The 25250-nt window shown below is 41.4% G+C and overlaps 1 protein-coding gene across 2 annotated transcripts; it reads left to right on the forward strand.

Moving 5' to 3' along the window:
* The first annotated feature begins 1425 nt into the window (after positions 1 to 1425).
* LOC132401770 (holocytochrome c-type synthase-like) lies at positions 1426 to 21594 on the forward strand. Of its 2 annotated transcripts, XM_059983957.1 has the most exons (8): positions 1426 to 1582; positions 4510 to 4634; positions 9790 to 9950; positions 10969 to 11117; positions 11803 to 11922; positions 12912 to 12998; positions 19433 to 19546; positions 20753 to 20890. In XM_059983957.1, the coding sequence occupies exons 2-7, from the start codon at positions 4526 to 4528 to the stop codon at positions 19536 to 19538; spliced, it is 732 nt and encodes a 243-aa protein (XP_059839940.1). In that variant the 5' UTR covers positions 1426 to 1582; positions 4510 to 4525; the 3' UTR covers positions 19539 to 19546; positions 20753 to 20890. The 2 variants fall into 2 exon arrangements, with proteins under 2 accessions (XP_059839940.1, XP_059839939.1); XM_059983956.1 differs by lacking the exon at positions 19433 to 19546 and having other exon boundaries at positions 20753 to 21594.
* The last annotated feature ends 3656 nt before the right edge of the window (positions 21595 to 25250 follow it).

A 25250-nucleotide genomic window follows, 5' to 3' on the forward strand; every position in this document is an offset into this window, starting at 1 on the left:
ATGGAATAACTGAAAAAAAGGAGATCTTTGATTATTGGTAAAGACAGAAGCCAAGGGTTTATAGTATATTAATTTAATCCATGATATAAATTTTGAACTAAAATTAAAATGCTGCAATGTATTAAATAAATATGGCCATTCAACTCTATCAAATGCTTTTTCAGCATCTAAGGAAATGACACGTTCTGGTATTTTGGGTGAAGGAGTATAAATAATATTAATTAATTTTCTAATGTTAAAAGATGAATAGCGGTTTTTAATAAATCCAGTCTGATCTTCAGAAATAATTTGAGGTAATATATTTTCTAATCTAGTGGCCAAAATTTTACTAAAAATCTTAAAGTCCGTATTCAGCAAGGATATAGGCCGATAGGATGCACATTCAGTGGGGTCTTTATCTTTTTTAAGAATTAAAGAAATAGAGGCTTCATAAAAAGATTGTGGCAATTTACCTATAGTTAATGCATCTTTAAAAATTTTACAAAGCCAAGGAGACAGTATAGAGGAAAAGGATTTAAAAATTTTTACAGTGTAACCATCCGGACCAGGAGCTTTACCGGAATTCATTGAAGAAGTAGCCTCTTTTACTTCAGTTTCCGTAATAGGTGCATCTAGGAATACACTATCTTCTGTTGTTAATTTTGGGATATTCAATTTTCTTAAAAAATCATCTATTATAGAAGAATCCTTAACAAATTCTGATTGATATAAAGAATTATAAAGATCTTGAAAGGCTTTATCTATCTCTTTATGGTCAATCGTCAGACGAAGCAGTTTTCAATTGATTAGCCATTAATTTGCCAGACTTATCTCCATGTACATAAAACTGGGTTCCAGATTTAATTAACTGATTTTCAATCGAAGAGGATAATAACAAACAATGCACCATTTGAAGTTCAACTCTTTCTTTATAAAGTTCTTTGCTGGGGGTCACTGAATAAATCTTATCAATTTCTTTGATTTTATCAACGTGTTAATATCTTAGAATTAGTTTGTTTCCTAACTCCAGCAGAGTATGAAATAATCTGTCCACGAATCAATGCTTTAAAAGGTCCCATAAAATTCCACGAGAGATCTCTGCTGTAGAATTTGTTGAGAAAAACAAATCAATTTGTTGTTTAATAAAATTAAGAAAGTCTAAGTCCTGCAATTTCCTTATATGTCTCAGTGATTCTGTATAATTATATTTCCTTCTGCGCAGTGCTGCTTCATTACTGGTTGTGAACAAAATTCAAGTAACTCGCAGTCCGAGAACTGTGAAGAAAGCGTATCAGGGTCTGCGGGATATAGCATAATAATAAGGATATTAGATATGCTTTACTACAGGAGCGGCGAGTGCAACTGGCCACCAGCTTTTTAAAGGCAAGCAGGAGCTGTGCAATTCACTGTCGTGTTTGCCAGGTGTCAACTCGTGACTCGAACTCGGAAACTGCAGGAGTCGGAGCGAAGAGCGACCGGACGCAATGGCAGGAAGTGACGCAGCCTGGAAAGCGGTCTATCGGTGCAGCGGGCGCGGGGTGTTGTGGGAGCGGCGCCTGCGTTCACCTTGAGGACAGTTGCTGGCAGCGTGGAGTGTGTGGAGGTGAGAGGCGGGTAGGGATCCAGCGGAGGGAGGAATGGGGTCTGGAGTCAGGGACCGGTTAGTTGATGTGGGGGGTACGGAGTGTGGTGCTGGAGCAGGTTCATCACAAGACACAGGGGCAGAATTAGGCCACTCGGCCCATTGAATCTGCTTCGCCATTGCATTATGGCTGATCTATCATCTCTCTCAACCGTTTTCTCCCCGTAACATTTGACGCACTGATTAACGAAGTCCGTGGCAATGAACCACAGATACAACACCCCCTGGATAAAAAAAAAATCCTCTTCATCTCTGTTCCCTCTATAATGAGGCTGTACCCTGTCGTCCTAGACTCGCCCAATGTAAGAAACATTCACTTCACGTGCACTCTGTTTAGGCCTTCAAATGTTCTTTAGGTTTCAGTGAAATTTCCCCCTCCCCCCCCCATTCTTCTAAGCAACAGCAAGTACAGGCTCAGTCATCAAGCAGTCATACCTGAAATAATTCTCCTAAAACTCCAATGAACCCTCTCCAATGCCAGCAACACACGCAAAATGCTGGAGGAACTCAGCAGGCCGAGCAGCATCTATGGGAAAGAGTAGTTGACGTTTCGAGCTGAGACCCTTCAGCAGGACTGGAACGAAGACAGCTGAGGAGTCAGCGTTAGAAGGTGGGGGGAGGGGAGGAAAAAACGAGGAGAAATGGGGGGGGAGGTGAAGTAAAGAGCTGGAGGTTGATGAGTGAAAGAGATACAAGGCTGGAGAAGGGGGGGGGATCTAATAGTTGTGGACAGAAGGAAGAAAGAAGATGGGGGAGGATCACCTGAGGGAGGTAATGGGCAGGTGAGAGAGGGAAGGGGGGGTCAAACACCGTAAGTTCGAGAAATCGATGATCATGCCATTAGTCAGAATATAAGGTGTTCTTCCTCCAGCCCGAGTGAGGCCTCATCATGATAGTAGAGGAGGCCTTGGATGGGCATGGGGAGTGGAATTAAAAAGGGTGGAAGGGTGGCCACTGGGGGATCCTGCTTTTTCTGGCATCTGGAGTGTAGATGCTTGGCGAAGCGGTCTCCCAATCTACGTCAGGTCTCACCAAGGCCACACAGGGAGCGCCAGGTCTAACAGATGACTCCAACAGACTCGCAAGTGAAGTGTGGCTTCACATTCATTCTTAGATAAGGGACTCAAACAGCCTGGTGGGACTTGGGGAGGATGTTGAGGGAGTATATTGCCAGCGTTTCAGGTTGTGTCCCTGTAATGTGACAAATGCAGGGTTTTAGACCTGAAATGCTGACAAATCCTTTCACTCCATGGATGCTCTTCGACCTGCTGTGTACCTCCAGCATATTTGTTGCTTCAGATACCAGCTTGTACAGTCTCTTGTCTTCCTTTGTATGGTACATGATTTCAGTCACTGGAGGATTTTGATGTCCTCTGACTTTAAGCTTTCCCAAGACATCACGATAGTACATTGGTTAAATTCTGCCTTGGTGTCACCTTCAGAATTCAGCTGTTTGGTCCATGTTTGGACATTCTGTCATTATTCTTTTGCCATTTTCTTTTGTAATTTTATGTCTTGGTTTGTACTGTTGCTACAAAACAACAAATTTCATGTCATATACTTCAGTGATAATAAATCTAAATCTGTTCTGTTTCTGAATCTGAATATTATGATGTGGTCTAGAGCCAGGTGGTTCTGATGAAACCCAGGCTGAGCCTCTATGACCAGGTGAATGCGAATCATTTGATATCATGGAATATTCTTAAGAAAAATGGAACTGATACTGACTTGTTAAGTTTAAAATATTTTGAGTAACAGCTTGCTCAATTAAGAAAATTGATCTGAAATGCATCCAGTGATCCTTCATTTTCTGCCAGCAGGATTGGGATCCCACCACCAGTCCGATTTTCCCCTCCCCACCCTCTTCTGCTTTGACAGGGAAGACTCTGTGTGACTCTGTGGTTTACTTTATCCCTCACCGCCATCCAGGGACCCTTCCAGTTCAAGTACGGGTTAACATGCATCTCCTCTAATCTCATTTATTGTATTCAGTGCTCTTGATGTAGCCTCTACATTGGCAAGGCCAATAGACGAGGCAACCGTTTCACAGCCCATGCTGGCCATCATCAGTGTCTGGTTGGCCACCATTTCCACTGCCACAGCCAGGCCAAACACATACTGGAAAAACTATCCTTAATATTCTGTTTGGGTAGGCTACAACCAAATGGTATGAGTATGAAATTTTCTATTATCAGGCCTATACCCTAACCCTTACCCTTACCGGGAAAAAAAAACTCAACCTAACCCTAACCCTTTTCTATTGTCTGTGTGTCTTTCTTCTTATTCATCCAAGTTCTTGCTTTTTTCCTTCCCTTCCTTTTACCAATTTCCAGCTCCCCATTATTGAATTTCCGTCCTTGCCCTGCCTGTTTTTATCTGCTAGTTACCCACATACACAACCCACTGGTCTCCTATCCCTTTCCCCAACTGGTTTTACACAGATCCCTCCTGTATCTAGTTCCATTTATTACCATTGTTACATAGCAGATTTCAGCTTCTGCTCTCCCCTCCCCCAGCTGCCCATCAGTTCCTCACCTTGTTCTACCTTTCACCTGCCCAGCCCTGCTTCACTAGTCCTGCCTCTCACTCTATTGTGCATTAAGACAGGATGCATGGTCATAACCTGAAACATTGACCGTCTGCCTGCCTGCACTGAGTTCCTTCAGAAACTTGCTTTTGCAGCAGGTTACACTATCGGTAGCGTAATCTGTCCATGTTGATTTCCTCTCAGTTGCAGCATAGCGGAATGCAATCAGATGGTAAATGGTTTTATGTTAAATACATCTGCAGTATTAAACAAATGCTGGCATTCAGATACTTGAAACATTCACAATACTGTGCAGCATTCAGGCAAATAATATTTTTTTTTCAACTTTTTTTTATGAAAGACCTGTGACTCAAAGTATGGGAGCATCCACTTCAGCACCATCTAACGACGTGCAAGCAGCTTCAGTTACACCACAGGCAAAGCCCACGTTGTCAGAATGCCCGATGCATCAGGCCAAGAAGGAAGGTAAACATTTTAATGTCCTAGACTGAACTCAGGTGTTTGACGTGAAATTAACTAGTAACTTCCTTCTATGGAAATTAGTATTTAGCTTTAAACTATTTTAAAGACTAGATCTTATTAAGTACAGTGGATTCTGGTTAATCTGGGCACATCGGGACCTGTAGATTTTGGCCCAGTTTGGTGGTTGCCTCAATTGGCTGAAGTTTCATAGAAGTAGTTTAAAAAGACAAACTACTGTTTAACTCAGTAACACATTTTGAATTTAAATGAAATACAGAACAAACTACAACACTGTTAATACCACTATGGTACTATAAAGCTGTGTATTAGTTTGAGCCATAGAAACAAATAGCACAGGAACAGACCCTTTGGTTCATCCAGTCTGTGCAGACCCATGTAAGATGCCTACTCCCATTGACCTGCTCTAGGACCTTGGCCCTCTACCCCTCCAAGCACGTACCTATCCAACATTGAAATCAAGCTCACATGCACCACGTGCTGGCAGGTCATTCCATGTTGTCATGACTCTCTGAAGAAGTTTTCCTTAAACTTTTCACCTTTCCCCCTTAACCCATGTCCTACCTAAGCTCAGTGGAAAAAGCTTGCTTCTGTTTACCATATCGATGCCCCTCATAATTTTGAATACTTCTGTCAAATCTCCTCTCAATCTTCTATGCTCCAAGGAATAAAGACCTTACCTATTCAATCTTTCCATATAACTCATGTCATCCAAGCCCGGCACCATCCTTGTAAATTTTCTCTTTCCTCGTTCAACCTTGTTTACATCTTTCCAGTAGGTGTGTGACCAAAATTGCATACAATACTCCATATTAGGTCTCACCAATGCCTTACAGAACTTCAACAAAAAAAATCCCATCTCCTCACTCAATACTTCATGACCCTTTCAACCTGTAACACCACTCTCAATGAAATATGGACCTGTATTCCCAGAACCTTTTGTTTTACTGCACTCCTCAGTACCCTACCGTTTATCGTGTAAGACCTACACTGGTTGGTCCTACCAAAATGCAACATCTCACACTTGTCTGCATTAAATTCTGTCTGCCATTTTTCCAGCTGGTCCAGATCCCACTGCAAGATATGATAGTCTTTCTCACTGTCTACTACAGCCCTATTCAAGGCATCATCTGCAAATTTGCTGATCCAGTTAACCACATTTTCATCTAGATGACAAACAACAATGAACCCAGTACCGATCCCTGCAGCGCTGCACTAGTCACAGACCTCCAGTCAGACAACCATCTACTACTACTCTGTGACTTCTCCCGCAAAGCAAACATCTAATCCAATTTAATACCTTATCTTGAATGCAAAGTGACTGAACCTTCTTGACCAGCCTCCCATGTGGGACCTTGTCAAGTGCCCTACTGAAGTCAGTGTAGACAATACCCACTGCCTTGCCTTCATCAACTTTCCTAGTAACTTCCTTGAAAAAACTCTATAAGATTAGTTAACATGACTTACCATGCACAAAGTTGTGCTGACTATCCTTAATCAGTCCATGTCTATTGTAGTGATCTCACACAGGTGTAAAAACTCTGAACTAAACACCAAGTATAAACTGGAGTCAATGAGGCGTGGTCCCGGTAAGATTAACCATTTACTGTTCACTCTTCCACATTAACGTATGGTGAAAACTGTTGATAAAACAATACAAAATATATACAGTATTTGTTTCCTTCTTGGCATCACATTTACATCATAAATAGTTGGAAAAATAAAACTACAACAAACTATATTACATTAAAGTACAACATACAGTTAGTCTACCTACGCCATCAACTGCTTTAAATACTTCAACACAAACTATCTGCAACTCTTTAAATAACAAAGAGCATAAACTTTATCAACCGTCATTACTCTTAACAGAATCAACGTTAACATTTTTACTTCAATATATCGATTATCTTATTAACTTATGGCGTTGCTTCTATGATGTTTCTAGTGCATAGAAAGAAAACTTCTCGTGCTGATCCTGCACACACAAACCCCCTCCTTCCCGTTTCTCCAAACCGGTATTTCCCAGAAGACGCGGCAAAACTGAGTGTGACTTCATCGCATGCCGCGATATATCACAAACAACAAATTTACTTTCAACAACCTTAACTTTAACTAGAAAACGATTACAAACGAATTACTAAAGCGAAAATGTAATAAACTAAACGAATGCCTTAAGGGCAACACATCTATTCAAATACTCACATAACTGGTCCTTGAGAATACCTTCCAATAGCTTTCCCACTACTGATGTCAGGCTCACTGGCCAATCATTTCCTGCCGTACTTCTAGTCTTTCTTAAACAGTGGAAGAACATTGGTTATCCTCCAATCGTCCGGCACCTCATCTGTCGCTAAGGATGAAGTAAACATCTTCGCTAGGGCCCCAGCAATTTCTGTACTTGCCTCCTGTAAGGTCTGAGGGAACACCTATGGGTATATCCATCCTAATATGCCTCAAGACAGCAAATACCTCCTCCTCTGTAATTTGTATGGAATCAATGAAGTTGATGTCATTTTGCCTTACTTGTGTATGGCCTTACTTTGCCATACACTGTCCATGTCCGTCCATAAATACAGATGCAAAAAATGCATTTAAGATCTCCCCCATTTATTAGTTCCCAATAGTTATTGATGGAGGAGTTCATACAGTGTACACTACTGTGTTATTTTGATTGACTGTAAAAGAACAAAATCAGCACAGTCACCTTGTGCAGATAATGGACCGTCTTCATTGCCTTCTTGCATGAAGTAGTGTCAAAAATTACTGCTTTTTAATTTGGCATTGGTCGGCCCCAATGAATGACATAACGCAAGTATACACAACTGATGCCATTTGAAAACTTGTTTATTCTAAGCATGCTATAGGGTGTAACAACCATAGAAGTATGCATGACCTTCAGTAGTTAGAAACTGTTGCATCCTCCAAATCTGTATTTTCATTGTAACATTCAAGATGAATTGTTGATTCTTTCAAATTTTTCATATTTCCTAACTTGCTGAAGTAGTGAAGTTGTTTCATTTTCACTCTTGCCCATTTCTGGCATCTCCAAGCTTGAGTGCTTGAAACCACAATCTTAACAGCCACAAAAGTGCACATGACTGATGCTAGTTAGAAACTATTCGGCAACAGTCTCTTGCCACAATTAAGCAGCTTGATGTCCCAAATAAATGAAGGAAATCCTGTTATTTTCTCAAATAATTTTTGTTCTTCAAGAGTTGTCCCAAATATTTGGCTGCCCTGATTAAATGATGGCACAATTATCCAGAATCCACCATATTTAATCACAAACAAAAGACAAACTGCAGATGCTGGAAGTTCAAGCAGCACACACAAAATGCTGGAGGAACTCAGCAGGCCAGGCAGTATCTATGGAAACAAGTATAGCTGAGTTTCGGGCTGAGACCCTTCAGCAGAACTGGAGAAAAAAGATGAGTAGATTTAAAAGGTGGGGATAGGGGAGGGAGAAACACAAGGTGATAGATTGGAGGAGGAAGGGGTGAAGTAAGGAACTGGGCAGTTGATTGGTGAGAGGTAACAGGGCTAGTGAAGGGGGAAATAGAGAGAGGACAGAAGGCCATGGTGGAAAGAAAGGGGAGGAGGAGCCCCACAGGGAGGCGATGGGTAGGCACGGAGATAAGGTGAGAGGGAAAAGGGGATGGGGAATGGTGAAGGAGAGTGGGGATAATTCCTGGAAGCTTGAGAAATCAATGTTCATGCCATCAGGTTGGAGAGGCTACCCAGACGGAATCTAAGGTATTCCCATTGTCTGTCACGCCTACGCTCCATCCGCCAGAAGATGCAGGATCTCCCAGTGGCCACCTGTTTTAGTTCCACTCCCCATTCCCATTCTGATATGTCAATACTGTTGCGATGAGACCACGTTTAGACAATAGGTGCAGGAGTAGGCCATTCGGCCCTTTGAGCCAGCACCCCCATTCACTGTGATCATGGCTGATCATCCACAATCAGTACCCCATTCCTGCCTTCTCCCCATATCCCTTGACTCCGCTATCTTTAAGAGCTCTATCTAACTCTTTCTTGACAGCATCCAGAGAATTGGCCTCCACTGCCTTCTGAGGCACAGCATTCCACAGATCCACAACTCTCGGGTGAAAAAGATTTTTCCTCAACTCCATTCTAAATGGCCTACCCCTTATTCTTCAGAACTCCGGTTCTGGACTCCCCCAACATCGGGAACATGTTTCCTGCCTCTAGCGTGTCCAATCCCTTAATAATCTTACATGTTTCAATTAGATCCCCTCTCATCCTTCTAAATTCCAGTGTATAAAAGCCCAGTTGCTCCAATCTTTCAACATGTGACAGTCCCACCATCCTGGGAATTAACCTCGTGAACCTATGCTGCACTCCTTCAATAGCAAGAATGTCCTTTCTTAAATTTGGAGACCAAAACTGCACTCAGTTTTGGAGGAACAACACCTTATGTTCTACCTGGGCAGCCACCAACCTGATGGCATGAACATTGATTTCTCGAACAATCCAATATTTCCGCCCTCTCCTCCTACAACCCTGTATCTCTTTCAACTTGTATCCCAATCTCTTTCAACTGTATCCCAATCAACTTCCCAGCTCTGTACTTCAGCCCTCCCCTCCTGGTTTCACCTATCACCTTGTATTTCTCCCTCCCCTTACCCTCCTTTTAAATCTTCTACTCATCCTTTTTTCTCCGGTCCTGCTGAAGGGTCTCGGCCCAAAATGTCAACTGTATTCTTTTCCATAGATGCTGCCTGGCCTGCAGAGTTCCTCCAGCATTTTCTGTGCACTCCACAGTATTTAAGATATATCTTAGCTTTTGTGTATAGTCTTAAGAAAGAGATCAGCCAGTTTGAGTGAGATTACTTGGCAGGTTTGAAAGAATGATTATTCTACATGTGACCATTTGTTTTCGACATGAACAAATACTTTGCACACCTTAGCCTCAGGTTATCATGTGAACATTACTGTGGGAATGCTTAATACTTAATATTCTTGTTGCCACGGGTGTCATGAATTTTAACTGAACAAAAGATTTTAGCATTGTACTCTTTTTTAAAAAAAAGCAACCGAACAGTTTTGAAGTCATAATAAAATTGCATTGTTTCATTTATATGATTTTTTTTGCCATTATATATCAAATCAGGTTGTCCAATGCATCAGGCAACTGCAGCAGCCACTTCAGAAGAAAAGATAACTTATCCAGATTCAGTGCCATCACATCAAGACAGGGCATATGAGTATGTTGAGTGCCCCATGAGAAAGGGTGAGAGAACAGAAACAGATCAAATCGATCCCAGTAATATGGTAAGAAGAATGGGTTCATTTTAATCTATCAAATATTATTCCCTGAAATCTAATTTAGTCAATTTGTTGTGCAGTTACCCTTACTGAGTTTTCCACCAGTTAAGCATTCAGACAAAAGCTCTCAGGTTGGTTTTAAATTCTTTAATAAAAAGGATTCAGTTGTTAGATTGTAATGTTTCCTTAGTTCTGCCCTATTTGTTAATGGAATCTATTTGGCTGCACAATCAAAACCTGGCCTTTAGAGCCTCTAGCCCTCCTCAATCTTTTTGAACTCCATTGAGTACATGCCAGAGATGGCAAGCATTTTCCGAATGATTGTTTTCATTATATTATTTGATAGATGACAATTTCTACAATTAAGATTTTAGTTTAAAACCAGTTTAAACAGCAAGAAGAACTAAAACACTTATCCAGCCTAACCTCCACATACCAATCAGGCTACATTTTGCCATTGTCCACCTGACCTTGCAGCACCTCTTTTCCTGCCTCTTGATCACCAATCAGTCTGTCAAATTACATATTTATTTTATTTATTGGAGATAGCGTGGTTACAGGCTCTTCCAGGCCGTGAGCCTGTGCTGCCCAATTACTATCATGTGACCATTTCACAGGTAACCAACCCATAGCTCTTTGGAATGTGGGAGGAAAGCAGAGCACTTGGAGGAAACCCAGACAGTCATACTTTTTACAGGCAGTGGCCGAATTGAATCTGGGTTGCTGGCACTGTCACGGTGTTATGCTAACTGCTGCACTAATGCTCACTTTATGATACCGATCACTTGGCTTACTCTTGATTAATCTTCAGAAAGGATGAGTCTGTATATGTCTGAGGAAAACTAAATTACAAATGAAGATAGCATTAAAACAATGAGTATAAATAGTGAATTTGGATTTTTTTCTTTTTAAGTTTGTAAGTGAAATCTTTTTTTGTGAAGTAGCTGTATTTACTTTTGTTCAAATATTGATTAATATCAGGAATATTTTAAATGCTATTAGAAACTTGCATTTTGCTTTGTAGATGCCACCGCCTAACCAACAGCCTACACCAGATCAGCCATTCCCCCTCTCAGTCGTCAGAGACGAGTCTTCCATTCCTCGATTTAATTCAGATAAGCGTTGGGTATATCCTTCTGAACAAATGTTTTGGAATGCAATGCTTAGGAAAGGGTATGTAGATGCGCTCTAGTTTTTATTCACAAATGTCTTGTATTTTTAAAACTGCCTTCATTTCTGTTGTGGAGCCCCATAAGAAAAATATTTAAAGAGTAGGATCGACACTGACTCACCATGGTGCACTTTGGTTGAAGATTTTAATTTCAGTAGTCTGGTTAGAATTCAGAGCTACTTTTGTTCAAGTTGTATATACAAAAAAAAAGACAAAGCTTCATGGTTTTACTTTATTTAATTGCCTTCACACAAGAAACCCCAACCCAAACGGAATAGGAGTAGGCTGTACAGTCCTGTGCAGCTGTCAATGGGATGGGTTAAAGGGTATCTTTAAACTGAGTAGTAGGTTCTACAGTTTGGAAAAGTGAAGATAGAGGAAAAGAGAGTACAGGAGGATTACAAAAGTCTTCAGAATAAATTAAAAAGACAAAGTTTAGTATCTGAGTTATAGAGAATCGAAAACGATCTAAATATTCCCATGAATTGTTAGGGTATAGAAGACTATGGGCTAAGTACTGGTAAATAGAATTGGAATAGATAGGTAGTTAATGGGTAGCAGGGGCAGGGTTAACCAAGAGGTCTGTTACTTGCTGCATGACTAATTTTAAGAAAAGTATGTTAAAAATTGACAGAACTGACAGTGCTACATTTCAGGGTTGTATTCCATTTCCCAATTGTTTTACAGGTGGCGTTGGCGTAATGAAGACATTACAGCCAGTGATATGACAAATATTATCAAGATCCATAATCAGAATAATGAACAGGCCTGGAATGAAATACTCAAGTGGGAAGCACTCCATGCCAAGTTAGTTAAACTGTTGAAAGTACACGTGGAATGGAATGGCACAGTGAATGCTGTCTTAATTTGGATTATTTTATTTCTCAAGTGAAGTTGACCTTCAAATGATCAAACTTTAGTTTATTGAAGGTTAAATGCCCACTAATCTTCTCAGAAGACGTCTTGTTTCTGAACATTTTATGAACTGTCAGTTGTCTGTAGTAAGACTTTTGTTTTTCAATTAATGCAACAATGTAAGAATGAGAAAAATTTTCATTGACTTACTGAACTTCTGGCCTTTCATGCCTTACCACCCAGCAACTCCCAGCTTAACCCAAGCCTAATCATGGCACAATTTACAATGTCGATTAGCCTACTAACCAGTACATCTTTGGACTGTGGGAGGAAACCAGAGTACCTGAAGAAAATGCACAAAGCATAGATTTCTTTGTGGCCACCAACTTGCTAATATTATTGAGGCAGGGTGTGCAAAAAATTACCAATTAGGATATCTTCTCTTCTCTGTTGAAAGCCTTGTTACACAAGGACTTTTTGTCTCTTTTCTGGGATGCACATGAACTAGAGTGGGGTTGGGGAATATAATTGATATAACTCAGTAACTGTCTAGTTGAATGGATTCCACAAAGGTTTCTACAAAGGTGTCTTTGTATTAGTGAAAATTTCCAGTCATTAATGTGTTTAGACAAAATTAATTCATGGGATGGATTTGAGACTGGAAGAGACTATTTATCTGCTTGAGGTTTTGCTATGTTTAATCAGTGACCTAATTTTGCACTCCCTCCTTTCTTTTATGCCTTCCAGTTAATGTAAATATGTCCAACTCCAAAATTAAAATAAGGAATTGAAGCGTTAGAGTACCAAGCATTGACCACTTCACATGTAGAAATGCTTCCTAACTATGAACTTGAAAGGCCTGGCTATTTTTTCAAATACACTCTGTCATATAATGACAAATTTTAAAAACTGCTAATATATTTTTGTGTTTGTTATTCTAGAGAATGTCCCTGTGGACCTACACTAGTTCGCTTTGGAGGGAAAGCTAAAGAATATTCACCCAGAGCTCGAATTCGTTCTTTAATGGGGTATGTTTCACACTGTTTATTGAAATTATTTTTCAAAGATTAGACATTGTGCCATGCTTGGCATTATGTCTTGCCTGATGGAATGTTTGGGTTTTGAGAAACTGATTTTTGAGGGAGGTGTTGGTGATTGGAGGAAGTTACCTTGTAGATATGTAGACATGTAGTTGATGTGGAAAGTGTATCATGACAAGTGCTTCCATTTGTGCTTTTAAAAGATAGCAGAACTCTGGCAGACCAGCATAGCAGAAATATTACAAAACACGTCAAGTCACTTTTTATTGTCATTTCGACCATAATTGCTGGTGCAGTACACAGTAAAAATGAGACAACGTTTTTCAGGACCATGGTGCTACGTGAAACAGTACAAAAACTACACTGAACTACGTAAAAACAACACAGGAAAAAAGTACACTCGATTACAGACCTATCCAGAATTGCATAAAGTGCACAAAACAGTGTAGGCATTACAATAAATCATAGACAAGACAATAGGCACATTATAGGGTAGTAAGTTGGTGTCAGTCCAGGTTGTGGGTATTGAGGAATCTGATAGCTTGGGGGAAGAAACTGTTACATAGTTTGGTCGTGAGAGCCAGAATGCTTTGGTGCCTTTTCCCAGATGGCAGGAGGGAGAAGAGTTTGTATGAGTGGTATGTGGGGTCCTTCATAATGCTGTTTGCTTTGCGGATGCAGCGTGTAGTGTAAATGTCCATAAAATGGATTCAACAGTGGCTGGATGGGGGATGCCAGAGAGTAGGGGTGGATAACTGTTTGTCAGGTTGGAGGCCGGTGACTAGTGGTGTGCCTCAGGGATTTAAACTGGGTCCACTGTTGTTTGTCATATATATTAATGATCTGGATGATGGGTTGGTAAATTGGATTAGTAAGTACGCAGATGATACTAAGATCTGTGGCGTTGTGGATAATGAAGTAGGTTTTCAAAGCTTGCAGAGAGATTTAGGCCAGTTAGAAGAGTGGGCTGAAAGATGGCAGATGGAGTTTAATGTGTGAGGTGCTACATTTTGGTAGGACTAATCAAAATAGGACACAAACGGTAAATAGTAGGGCATTGAAGAATGCAGTAGAACAGAGTGATCTAGGAATAATGGTTCATAGTTCCCTGAAGGTGGAATCTCATGTGGATAGGGTGGTGAAGAAAGCTTTTGGTATGCTGGCTTTTATAAATCAGAGCATTGAGTATAGGAGTTGGGATGTAATGCTAAAATTGTACAAGGCAATGGTGAGGCCAAATTTGGAGTATTCTGTACAGTTCTGGTTACCGAATTATAGGGAAGATGTTAACAAATTAGAGAGAGTATAGAGGAGATTTACTAGAATGTTACCTGGGTTTCAGCACTTAAGTTACAGAGAAAGGTTGAACAAGTTAGATCTTTATTCTTTGGAGCGTAGAAGGTTGAGGGGGGACTTGATGGAGGTATTTAGAATTATGAGGGGGATAGATAGAGTTGACGTGGATAGGCTTTTTCCATTGAGAGTAGGGGAGATTCAAACAAGAGGACATGAGTTGAGAGTTAAGGGGCAAAAATTTAGGGGTAACATGAGGGGGAACTTCTTTACTCAGAGTGGTAGCTGTGTGGAATGAGCTTCCAGTAGAAGTGATAAAGGCAGGTTTGATTTTTGTGATTTAAAAAAAAATTGGATAGGTATATGGACAGGAAAGGAATGGAGCGTTATGGGCTGAGTGCAGGTAGGTGGGACCAGGTGAGAGTAAGCATTCAGCATGGACTAGAAGGGCTGAGATGGCCTGTTTCTGTGCTGTAATTGTTATATGGTTATAATGGCGGGAAGAGAGACCCCGATGATCTTTTCAGCTAACCTCACCATCTGCTGCAGGGTCTTGAGATCCGAGATGGTGCAACTTCCAAACCAGGCAGTGATGCAGCTGCTCAGGATGCTCTCAATACAACCTCTGTAGAATGTGATGAGGATCGGGGGGGGGAAGGGAGGTGGGAGATGGACTTTCCTCAGTCTTCGTAGAAAGTAGAGACGCTGCTGGTCTTTCTTTGCTATGGAGCTGGTGTTGAGGAACCAGGTAAGATTCTCCATCAGGCGAACACCAAGGAATCTGGTGGTGGTAACGATCTCTACCAAAGAGCTGTCGATGTTCAGCGGAAAGTGGTCTTCTGAAGTTAGCAACCATCTCTTTTGTTCACATTCAGAAACAGGTTGTTGGCTCTGCACCAGTCCATTAGCTGCTGCACCTCCTCTCTGTATACTGACTGGTTTTTGCTGATGAGACCCACCATGGTTGTGTCATCGGCAAACTTGATGATGTGGTTCGAGCTGTGTGTTGCAGCACAATCGTGGGTCAGCAGAGTGAACAGCAGTGGACTGACCACACAGCCCTGGGGGGCCCCAGTGCTCAGTGTGATGGAGGTGCTGCCCCCTATCCGGACTGACTGAGGTCTCCCAGTCAGGAAGTCTAGTATCCAGTTGCAGAGGGAGGTGTTCAGGCCCAGTAGGTTCAGCTTTCCAATCAGTTTCTGAGGAATGATTGTGTTGAATGCTGAACTGAAGTCTATGAACAGCATTCGAACGCACATGGCTTTTTTGTCCAGGTGGGTTAGGGCCAGGTGGAGGGTGATGGCAATGGCGTCATCTGTTGAACAGTTGGGAGGTACACAAACTGCAGGGGGTCCAGTGAGGGGGGCAGCAGGGTCTTGATATGCCTCATGACGAGCCTCTCGAAACACTTCATGATGATGAATGTGAGTGCAACAGGACGGCAGTCATTGAGGCAGGACACTGAAGACTTCTTTGGCGTGGGGACGGTGGTGGCGGCCTTGAAGCATGTTGGAATGATGGCGTTGCTCAAGGAGATGTTGAAGATGTCTGTGAGAATATCTGCTAGCTGGTCTGCACATCCTCTAAGCACTTTGCCAGGAATATTGTCTGGTCCAGCAGCCTTCCGTGGGTTGACCCTGCACAGGGTTCTCCTCACATCGGCCATGGTGAGATGCAGCACCTGTGTGAAAACACTTCACAGGAGTGTTGATAAACCAAAGGTTGTCTTCAGTTTTGTGAAATGAGAGAAGCCAACATATGATTGTTCAAAGGGACTGCTTTTAAGGAGTGTCGTTAAACTGGTAGGGAAAAAATTCCAGTGTTTCGTTACTCCATGACAACTGAGATGCCTTTCTATACTAATGTCATTTTCTTGTAATGGGGATAGGGCTGAGGGGACAAATTGTGACCGTCTACCTTGCCTATGCCCCTCATTGTTTTATAAGACTCTGCGATATCACTTCTTTGTTTCCTTTAGTCCAAACCTACACACTCTCCTTGTAACTCAAGCTCTCCATTCTAGGCAACATCACAGTAAATCCCCTCTGCACTCTTTCTAGTGCTATTGCTGTCTGGCATCCAGGACTACACACAGTGTTTCAAGTGTCATCTAATGTTTTGTACAGCTGCAACATGACGTTTTAACTCTAGAACTCTATACCCTTCAAAACTAAATGTAGGTTGAGTACCCCTTAATCAAAATCCGAACATTTTTGAGCGCTGATATGGCGTCACAAATGGAAAATTCCACAGGGTGCAATAGGCAGGTCTCTGTGCTCCACTGACAGTTCTGAGAAGTGACCTCACGTATGTAATGAACAGAAGTTAATGACAGATAGAAAAACACTGCATAAAGTTAAAAACAAAGATCTCAATCATGTATTGAAAGAGTGGATTCATCAGGATTGGGGTGAACATATGCCGCTTAACGACATGACACCGTAGGTGAAGACCGTTGTTTGTGGTTCGACAGCTGATGCAGGTATTCTCTGATGCTGTTCTGCTGTTTTTGTTACCCTGCACACATTATATTTTCATTATATGTTACAGCTTTTCTTGTTAAGTACAAGACTTCACATTCAGAGTCAGAAATGATGACAATCCCAATTATCTCATTATATATTCCAAAATTCAAATGACTCTGACACACTTCTGGCCCCAAGCATTTCAGACAGGGAGCACTTGCCTGTACCACCACCATTACCTTATCCACCTACATTGCTATCTTCAGGGAACAATGAGTTTGCATCCAAAGGTTCCTCTCTATATCAACATTTCTAATATCCCTTCTGTTTACTATTTACATCTGGTCAGTATTAGAGGACCCAAAATGCATTACATTACATTTGTCTGGATTAAATTCCATTTGCCACTGCTCCTCCCAAATTTGCAGCTGATCTTTGACAAACAGCAATAGTCCCAGCACTGATCTTGTGGTCAGTGATTACTGATTTGAAATCAGAAAAAATACTCTCTGCCTTATAATCATGTTGAGTTTGGATCCACTCCATCAAACAGATTGGACTCCATGTGGCCCAACTCTCTAGGACAGCCTACTGTGCAGGATCTTCTCAAAGTCTTTGCTGAATTCCGTACGTATCACATCCACTGCCTTAACTTAATCAATTTCCTTAAAAATATATTTGTCATTTACAATTTCCCATTACAAAACTCTTCTGGCTCCCTGTCTATGCCTTTCCAAGTGATTATACATCCTATCCCTAAGAATACTTTCCGAATAGTTTCCTGACGACTAACATAAGGCGCATCACTTTCTAGGCATGCTCCTATTCCCCCTCTTGACTTTGGGAATGACATTTACTAACTTGTAGTCTTCCAGAACCTTGTCCATTGCTAAAGATGATGCACAGATCACATTTGGAGCCCCAGCAGTCTTCTCCCTTGCTTCCTAAATCTCTGTGGATAGACTTCATCTGAAGTGGAGTGGTGGGGGGGGGGGGGGGGGGGTGTAAATTAGAAGGAAAGAAGCCTTTTGAAAGCAATATGAGAAAACAGGATTTAGAAGAAGATGCAATCTGGTGTCAGGGTCACTGCACTTACGATTTGTAAAATAGTTTTCTGTGCAAATAGTTGAAAAGTCCAGTATTTATAATAACCTAATGTTACCTTCTTTACAGCACACTCAAAATGCTGGTGGAACGCAGCAGGCCAGGCAGCATCTGTAGGAAGGAGTACAGTCGACGTTTTGGGCTGAGACCCTTCATCAGGACTAATTGAAAATAGAGATAGCAAGAAATTTGAGAGGGGGAGGGGGAGATCCAAAATGATAGGAGAAGACAGGAGGGGGAGGAATGAAGCCAAGAGCTGGAAAGTTGATTGGCAAAAGTGATACAGAGCTGGAGAAGGGGGAGGATCATGAGGTGGGAGGCCTAGGGAGAAAGAAAGGGGGCAGAAAGCACCAGAGAAAGATGGAGAGCAGGCAGGGAGTGATTGTGAGAGGGACAGAGAGAGAAAAGAGGAAAAAAGTAGGGGGAATAATAAATAAGGGATGGGGTAAGAAGGGGAGGAGTGGCATTAACGGAAGTTAGAGAAATCAGTGTTCGTGCCATCAGGTTGGAGGCTACCTAGATGGAATACAAGGTGGTGTTCCTCCAACCCTGAGTGTGGCTTCATCTTGACAGTAGGGGAGACCATGGATTGACATCAGAATGGGAATGGAATGTGGAATTAAAATGTGCAGCCACTGGGAGACACTGCTTTCTCTGGTGGACAGCGTGTAGGTTTTCACCGAAATGGTCTCCCAGTCTGTGTTAGGCGTCACCAACATATAAAAGGCCATACCGGGAGCACCGGACGCAGTATACCACACCAGCGGACTCACAGGTGAAGTGTCACCTCACCTGGAAGGTCTGTCCGGGGCCCTGAATGGTGGTGAGGGAGGAAGTGTAAGTGCAGTTGTATCACTTATTCTGCATATAAGGATAAGTGCCGGGAGGGAGATCGGTGGGAAGGGATTGGGGGGGGATGGCGAATGGACAAAAGAGTCGTGTAGGGAGCGATCCCTGCGGAAAGCAGAAAGAAAGAAGGAGGGAAAGATGTGTTTGGTGATGGCATCCCGCTGGAGGTGGCAATTGATTTCTCTAACTTCCGTTAATGCCCCTCCTCCCCTTCTTACCCCATCCCTTATTTATTTCTTTATTATTCCCTCCTTTTTTTTTCTCTTTTTCTCTCTGTCCCTCTCACAATCACTCCTTGCCTGCACTTCATCTTCCTCTGGTGCTCCCCTCCCCCTTTCTTTCTCTCTAGGCCTTCCATCCCATGAACCTCCCCCTTCTTCAGCTGTTTTTCACTTTTGCCAATCAACTTTCCAGCTCTTGGCTTCATCCCTGCCCCTCCTCCTATCATTTCAGATCTCCCCCTCCCCCTTCCCCTCCCACTTTCAAATCTCTTACTATCTTTCAGTTAGTCCTGACGAAGGGTCTCAGCCTGAAATGCTGAGTGCTTCTTCCTATAGATGCTGCCTGGCCTGCTGCATTCTACCAGCATTTTGTGCGTGTTGCTTGAGTTTCCAGCATTTGCAGATTTTCTCGTGTTTACCTTTTTTGCAGTTATTTAATGTTTTTATAAGGCATTGAAATCGATTGCAGTTTGTTATTTTGTTTCTTTAGAGATACAGCACGGAACAGGCATTTGCAGCCCAATGAGTCACACTGCCCAGCAAACCACCTATTTAACCCTAGCCTAATCACAGGACAGTTTACGATGACCTATTAATCTAACTGGTATGTCTTTGGACTGCGGACCCACACGCTCACGTAGAGAACATACAACTCTTTACAGATGGCGCTGGAATTGAACTCTGACCTCTGGAACATCCCGAGCTGTATAGTGTTGCACTAACTGCTATTCTTCTGTGGTACCCCAAATTCTTTGAGATGGTCATCAAAAGATGTCATGCCATGGAGGGTGGTTATTTAAATTGACTTCCTTTTTTTTTGTGGTCTTTTAATAACAAATGCAATTTTCTCACCCTCTAATTTTGCAAGCTTAGTAGTTTATCAAAATGTTAATGAATTTTTTCATTGGTGGATTTAAGGTTTAATGGCTGGAAGAAACATTTCCGAAGAACCAGGCATGGGTAATTCTAGCTGGAGAGATGTAGCAAAGCAAGAAACATTTTTAGATGGTAATCAGAAAAACACATGAGGAATCTTTGAAGTTGTGAGAGGGATTAACTTAATTTTATCAAATGTACATCAAAACATTGAAATACAGTGAAACACATTGTTTTGCGTCAAAGATCAATGTTGTCTGGGGATTGTACTGGGGACAATCCACAGTATTGTCACCTTTCTGGCGCCAACATAGCATGCCCACAACTTACTAACTGTATGTCTCTAGAAGGTGGGAGAAAACCAGAACACGCGGAGTAAACCCATGCGGTAACGGGGAGGAGCATACAATCTCTTTATGGGACAGCGACATGAATTGACCCCTGTTTGATGATTGATGATGCTTTAAAATAATTGTACTAACCTCTATACTACCATGCTGCAAATTTAACATCCAGGATCCAAGTGTAAAATATATGGCATACATAAGAATAAAGAAATTTGCTTGGGTGAATGAAAAATGAATGGGGGGCAGATCAGAACAGGTTAGGAGCTAGACACCCAGAGGTTAGCTGGTTCAAAGATCAGTATATCATAGAATACTGTGTGGATTGACATATCGTGGGTGAGTTGGTAGAAGTCAGAACTTTGGAGAAGGAGCAAATATTTTAGTTTTAATTTGAAAACGTTTATAAGTTTCATCAATTTGATGTTTAATGTTGTCATTCATGACCTCACTTCCATGTCATTGTAGGTAAGTAGGCTACTATAGCTCAAAACTTCTGACTGTTTTAAATGGGTAAAAAATTAACTAATATTGTTTTACGAGATGACATACATTCTTAATATAGTTGATTTATTTTAAATTTCTACTAGGTATGAGCTACCCTTTGATCGGCACGATTGGATTGTGAACCGTTGTGGAAAAGAAGTACGATATGTAATTGATTATTATGATGGAGGCGAGGTTGACAAGTCAACTTACCAGTTCACTGTTTTGGATGTGCGTCCAGCTCTGGATTCCCTTGGTGCAGTGTGGGACAGAATGAAAGTAGCATGGTGGCGCTTGACTTCATAAACTTTAAATGAGTTGTATTATTTACTGCACAGGCACCTATGCAAGCATTTTGGAAATTAAAATGGAATTAACTATGAATAATAACTGGACACAGTTGTACACACTCTGGATTAGCTTTGACAAGATATTTCTCATTTGGAAGATCATCTGCTTCACACTACTATTTCTGTGCATACAACTGGTCATTACCCATATACATTGCATACGGTTTATAATTTTGCTGCATTGAATTCTACATGTGATGTTTGTAATTGCTCAGACAGGTTTACAGACTCATCTTATTTACTATGAAGTTATTGGAAAAAAATGCTCCTGGGAATTGCTTTTTATGAGCATTTCAATTTTAGCTTCAAAAGTTTTTCCTGATGGCATTTCAACTTTTACTTTGAATTTGCGGCTAGATGGAATACCAGGAATATTGTAGCTATTTGATTGTTCATGTAATTTACTTGAAAATTGTTGTGTTGCCAGGGCTGAACCCAGTACTCTCTTGCCTTCGGTACCAAGCTAAAGCATGAAACTTCCTGATGGAAATGGTTGAATTTGCATAATTGTCCATATGTACCAGGGGGCTGTTGCATTGTGAGAAACAAATTACAGCTACCGCTGTTAAGTTTTCAATGAAAGCTTTAGAAAGCCACTGGTCTGTCTTGTTACATTTTTGGAGTATCCTTATCACCTTTAGGCAGACAAACCTATTAGTATCTTTAATCCATATCGTTCCTCTAATGGTAGTTAAATTGACTTGATTACCTGTAAAGCTGTTTTCCACCGAACTCATGTTCACCTGGTTCATATTTGACTTTAATTTTTTGATATCTTAGGAGATGAGTCAGCTGTCAGTATTCATCATAAGCACAAAACCATTCATATCCACCGCAACTTTCACATAGCTATCTGTAATTATTCCTTTGCAAACTTCCACTTCGTTTCTTTTTCATTTCCATAGATAATGCCTGGCTTTCTGAGTTCCTCCAGACTTATGTGTTGTGATATTATAAGAGATTGTATGCTCCTCCCCGTTACCGCATGGGTTTACTCCGCGTGTTCTGGTTTTCTCCCACCTTCTAGAGACATACAGTTAGTAACACTACATATGTGTGTGTGTTGTTCTGGATTTCCAGCATCTGCAGAATATGGTGTGTTTGATGTGCTGCTTCATTGCAAAGTATTCATTTCCATTGATGCTGCCTGACCTGAAAATCCTCCTGGATTGTGTGTGTGTGTTACTCTAGATTTCCAACATCTGCAGAATCTCCTGTGTTTATATTTGTTTCTCCATATGTGATGTATGCTCTAGCAAGTTGTTTCACACCAGTGAATTCATTGTTGTCCTTTCCCTCTTTATCACACTTCTATCACCCCGCCTTCCCTGTCTGAATAGGGGTGGGGTTCCTCACCTTCCACTCTTCCAGTTTCCACATTTGATACATCATCCTTCATAATTTCTACCAGTTTAAATTAGATTCCTTCATCACATACATCTTCCCCATCTCTCCATTTTCAGCTTTCTGGAGGGGTGATACATTCTTCCATTTCCACCAACTAGGCTTTTTGTTGGTGCTTTCTCAGGTAACTGTGGGAGATGCAATTCCTGCACTTGTGCCAATCCCCAGCATTCATGGACTCAACTGTTCTCTTCTACCTATTTTCTAGTGTAGTGTATTGGGCTTGGTCAATGTGGTGCTCCCAGAATTGAAGAAACCAAATGAAGATTGTGACCATCAAGAGCTCTGTTCAGTGTACAAGGGATAATCTAAGCTTCTAGTTTATCTATCTATAGTTTTTCATTTTATTTTCACACTGGCCCTATATACTGTGTACTTCCAGTTAACCAAGAAAAACAATGCATATCTCGTCAGGCTGTTTAGCAGCCCCTGGTGTGGTATTTCATATGACTTAACTTGGAAGTCTGTTGATAAGAGGTGATGTTTAGGAGGAATGGCACATTTGGCAATTAAATAGCACTGTACAGAAGTTAAACTACTGCTACTACTACGTCAACTCAGGCCTAGGAGGCTGGCATCGGGCACAATGACAGACTCTGCATTCCTCCCTCTCCCTCATCAGTGTGTTTAGTTCATCTACATTAGCTGCACTGCTATCTTCTAGGAGTTCGTGTATAGCAACCATCTAGTGACTTTCTCATGGTCTTGTTGAGTGTCCACATCTCGCATCCGTATGTGAGAATGGAATCTATGACTTCTATGAAGATCTGCTTTTTGAGCCCTCTGGTCAGGTTTGACCTCCAGATGTCCTTCATGTTGTTTATAGCAATCCACGCCAGTGCCTTCTGTATCTTTATGTCCTCCTCTGAACTCATCATTCTTGACCCGAGGTACTTGAAGTCTAAGACTCATTCTTTACAGTCTTGGGAGTACCTTCGTCACAGTTGAAAGCCATGTACTCTGTCTTTTTAGCATTCAGGTGAAGTCCAACTTTATTACACTCAATTTCCACTTTTGTCAGAAGCTGCTGTGCTTGCTCCATCTGGTCAGAGAGTTGGACTATATCATCTGCAAAATCGAGGTCTGTGAGTGTGACTGGTCTGACCCTTTTGGTTCATCCTGGTTTTATAGTAAAACCAAGCTTGTCATGATCTTTGGTAGCTTGGCATAGAGCGTAATCAAGGACGATTATAAAGATGTAGGGTGCCAGATTGTCTCCTTGCAGCACACCAGCTAGGAGCTTGAACGCTGCTGTTTCTCCGTCTGGGGATACAACTTTCACCATGGTCTTGGTATAGCTGGACTCTATTGGCTCTCAGTGGACAGTCTGGCACTCCCTAAGCCAAAAATTAGAACAATATTATAATGTGGCAGTAAACACATCCTCTTGAAAAATGATCTGGTTTGCAAAAAGTAGTTTTATCTCTTCTGTGCCCATTCCCTTAACCTTCAAAGAAAAATTATCTAATTCCTCTTTAAATACTTTGACGCTCAAAGCAGCTGTGTAGGTTGACTCTGTGCTTAAGGAGGCATACGGTGTATTGGCCTTCATTAATCGTGGAATTGAATTTAAGAGCCGAGAGGTAATGTTGCAGCTATATAGGACACTGGTCAGACCCCACTTGGAGTACTGTGCTCAGTTCTGGTCGTCTCATTACAGGAAGGATGTGGAAACCACAGAAAGGGTGCAGAGGAGATTTACAAGGATGTTGCCTGGATTGGGGAGCATGCCTTATGAAAACAGGTTGAGTGAACATGGCCTTTTCTCCTTGGAGCGACGGAGGATAAGAGGTGACCTGATAGACGTGTATACGATGATGAGAGGCATTGATTGTGTAGATAGTCTGAAGCTTTTTCCCCAGGGCTGGAATGGTTGCCACAAGAGGACACAGGTTTAAGGTGCTGGGGAGTAGGTACAGAGGAGCTATCAGGGGTAAGTTTTTTACTCAGAGAGTGGTGAGTGTGTGGAATGGGCTGCTGACAACAGTGATGGAGGTGGATACAATAGGGTCTTTTAAGAGACTTTTGGATAGGTACATGGAGCTTAGAGAAACGGACTATGGGTAAGCCTAGTAATTTTAAGGGACATGTTTGGCACAACTTTGTGGGCCGAAGGGCCTGTATTGTGCTGTAGGTTGTCTATGTTTCTATGTTACTCCCAGTGTCTAGTTTCTACAATCCTCTAGAGAAGAAAATTAGAGCACTTGTTAGCCCCTGTAAGAACTTTCTACATAGTTTAAAATTACCACTTGCTATTCTTGTAACTGTTCTTTTGTGTGAGGTCCTCATGCTAGAGCAGGAATTCCCAACACAGACCCTTCAGTAATGATAAGAGTCCATGACTTAAAAAGAAAGGTTTGGAATCCCTGCAATAAAAGAAACATTTTGAAATCTACTCTGCCATTTCTCCTTAAGGATCTTATACATTTCAAAAAAGATTCTTCTAAACTAGAGAACTATCTTAGCTGCTTATGGTAGAGCAGCCCTCTCATTGCAGGAAATGGCTTAGTGAACCTTAGACAACTTCCAATGCTGATATATTCTTACACAAAGATACCAATACTGAGCATCTGTCTGAACTACTGATTTTTCACTTGTCTTAAATTACAATCCCTGCTTTTTTAAATTGCTTCATTTGAAAGGAATCCACTTGAAAAATCTCCGTTTTGTACAATGATATAGTGCATACTTTGCTGACAATACTTTGGCTATAATATTTTGCATTTGGTTCCATACATCAAAAGTGGTGGGTTGACAGAAATGTTTCTTTCTGCTTTGGTGATTCTTATACATGTGAGTTCAATATTTAATACCCATCTCTAAAAGCACTTGAGGAGATGCCAAGGGC

Source organism: Hypanus sabinus, chromosome 11 (genome assembly GCF_030144855.1).
Source record: "Hypanus sabinus isolate sHypSab1 chromosome 11, sHypSab1.hap1, whole genome shotgun sequence".
Classification (NCBI taxonomy): Eukaryota; Metazoa; Chordata; class Chondrichthyes; order Myliobatiformes; family Dasyatidae; genus Hypanus; species Hypanus sabinus.